General features: G+C 43.9%; 1 protein-coding gene across 1 annotated transcript in view; it reads left to right on the top strand.

Annotated features, from left to right (window-relative positions):
- The window catches only part of LOC143293143 (synaptotagmin-15-like), a 190,543-nt gene extending 189,865 nt beyond the window's left edge, over positions 1–678 (top strand). Inside the window, exon 8 of the mRNA XM_076604058.1 lies at positions 54–678. Coding sequence (XP_076460173.1) covers positions 54–178 — 125 coding nt within the window. The 3' untranslated portion in view covers positions 179–678. The remainder of the gene's footprint in view (positions 1–53) is intronic.
- Positions 679–935: the final 257 nt, after the last annotated feature.

Raw genomic sequence — 935 nt, 5'->3', positions numbered from 1 at the left:
CACAAACAGACGCGCGTTTACCTTGGGGGGGATATATTTCTGTTTGTTTTCAGACAAGCTGATTGGTCGAATCGTCCTGGGCTCCTTCATGTTCGCACGAGGCAAAGAGCTGGACCACTGGAACGAGATGATAGCCAATCAACGCGAACAGATCCAGCAGTGGCACGTGCTAGCCTAGTCAAGTCACGTGGTCGGCGCTTGAACCATTCGTATTTTCGGGCCTTGTCACGTGTAACCACGACACACGAGAACCAGTCCAACGTTTCGTACCAAAAAAAAAAAAGAAAAATGGGAGGGAGACAGATCACGTGATGTCGTCCCAGCCAATCGTTTTGTATTTTGACCCCCAACCAATCGGCGTCAGTGGTTCAGTATTGATTAGAAGCGGGGGGTTGGTTGGTTGGTTGTTGCCTTGACGTATACCTTGTTGCTCCGTTGCCGTCTGTTTTCACAAGTGGCGATTACATGTTGTCATTGGTAGTCAGGGTGTTTGGTTAATTAAGGAGGAAGTCGCCAGCCTGGGGCAATGCTTCTACATCACCTGTATGGAAACCACGCCTGCATGCTTCTGGAACCATTAGTACCTGCCCACCTGACCTAACCAAGGCTGCTTCATTATTTTTGTGACGTTTGGATTTTAACTGGGACCGATGAAAATCCCATATTTCAACAGTTGGATTTTTTTTTTTTTTTTTTTTTTTTTTTTTTTTTTTTTTTTGTATATTTCGTTGAAAAAAAGAAAAGTGTTCGTTCTAGTTAGTAAGTACGTATATCGTATATTATGAACATGACCAGGAGGGCGCTATTTTTTGGTGTGTTTTAAGTCGCTGACGACGTCATAGATTCCACTGTATGATACTGACAGTATTTGTATAGGTATCTGTGTTATACAGTAGTTAATTCTTGCCGATGCCGTGTGTGTGTGTGTGTGTGTG

Source organism: Babylonia areolata, chromosome 18 (genome assembly GCF_041734735.1).
Source record: "Babylonia areolata isolate BAREFJ2019XMU chromosome 18, ASM4173473v1, whole genome shotgun sequence".
Taxonomy (NCBI): Eukaryota; Metazoa; Mollusca; class Gastropoda; order Neogastropoda; family Buccinidae; genus Babylonia; species Babylonia areolata.
This window is presented reverse-complemented; position numbering and strand designations above follow the sequence as displayed.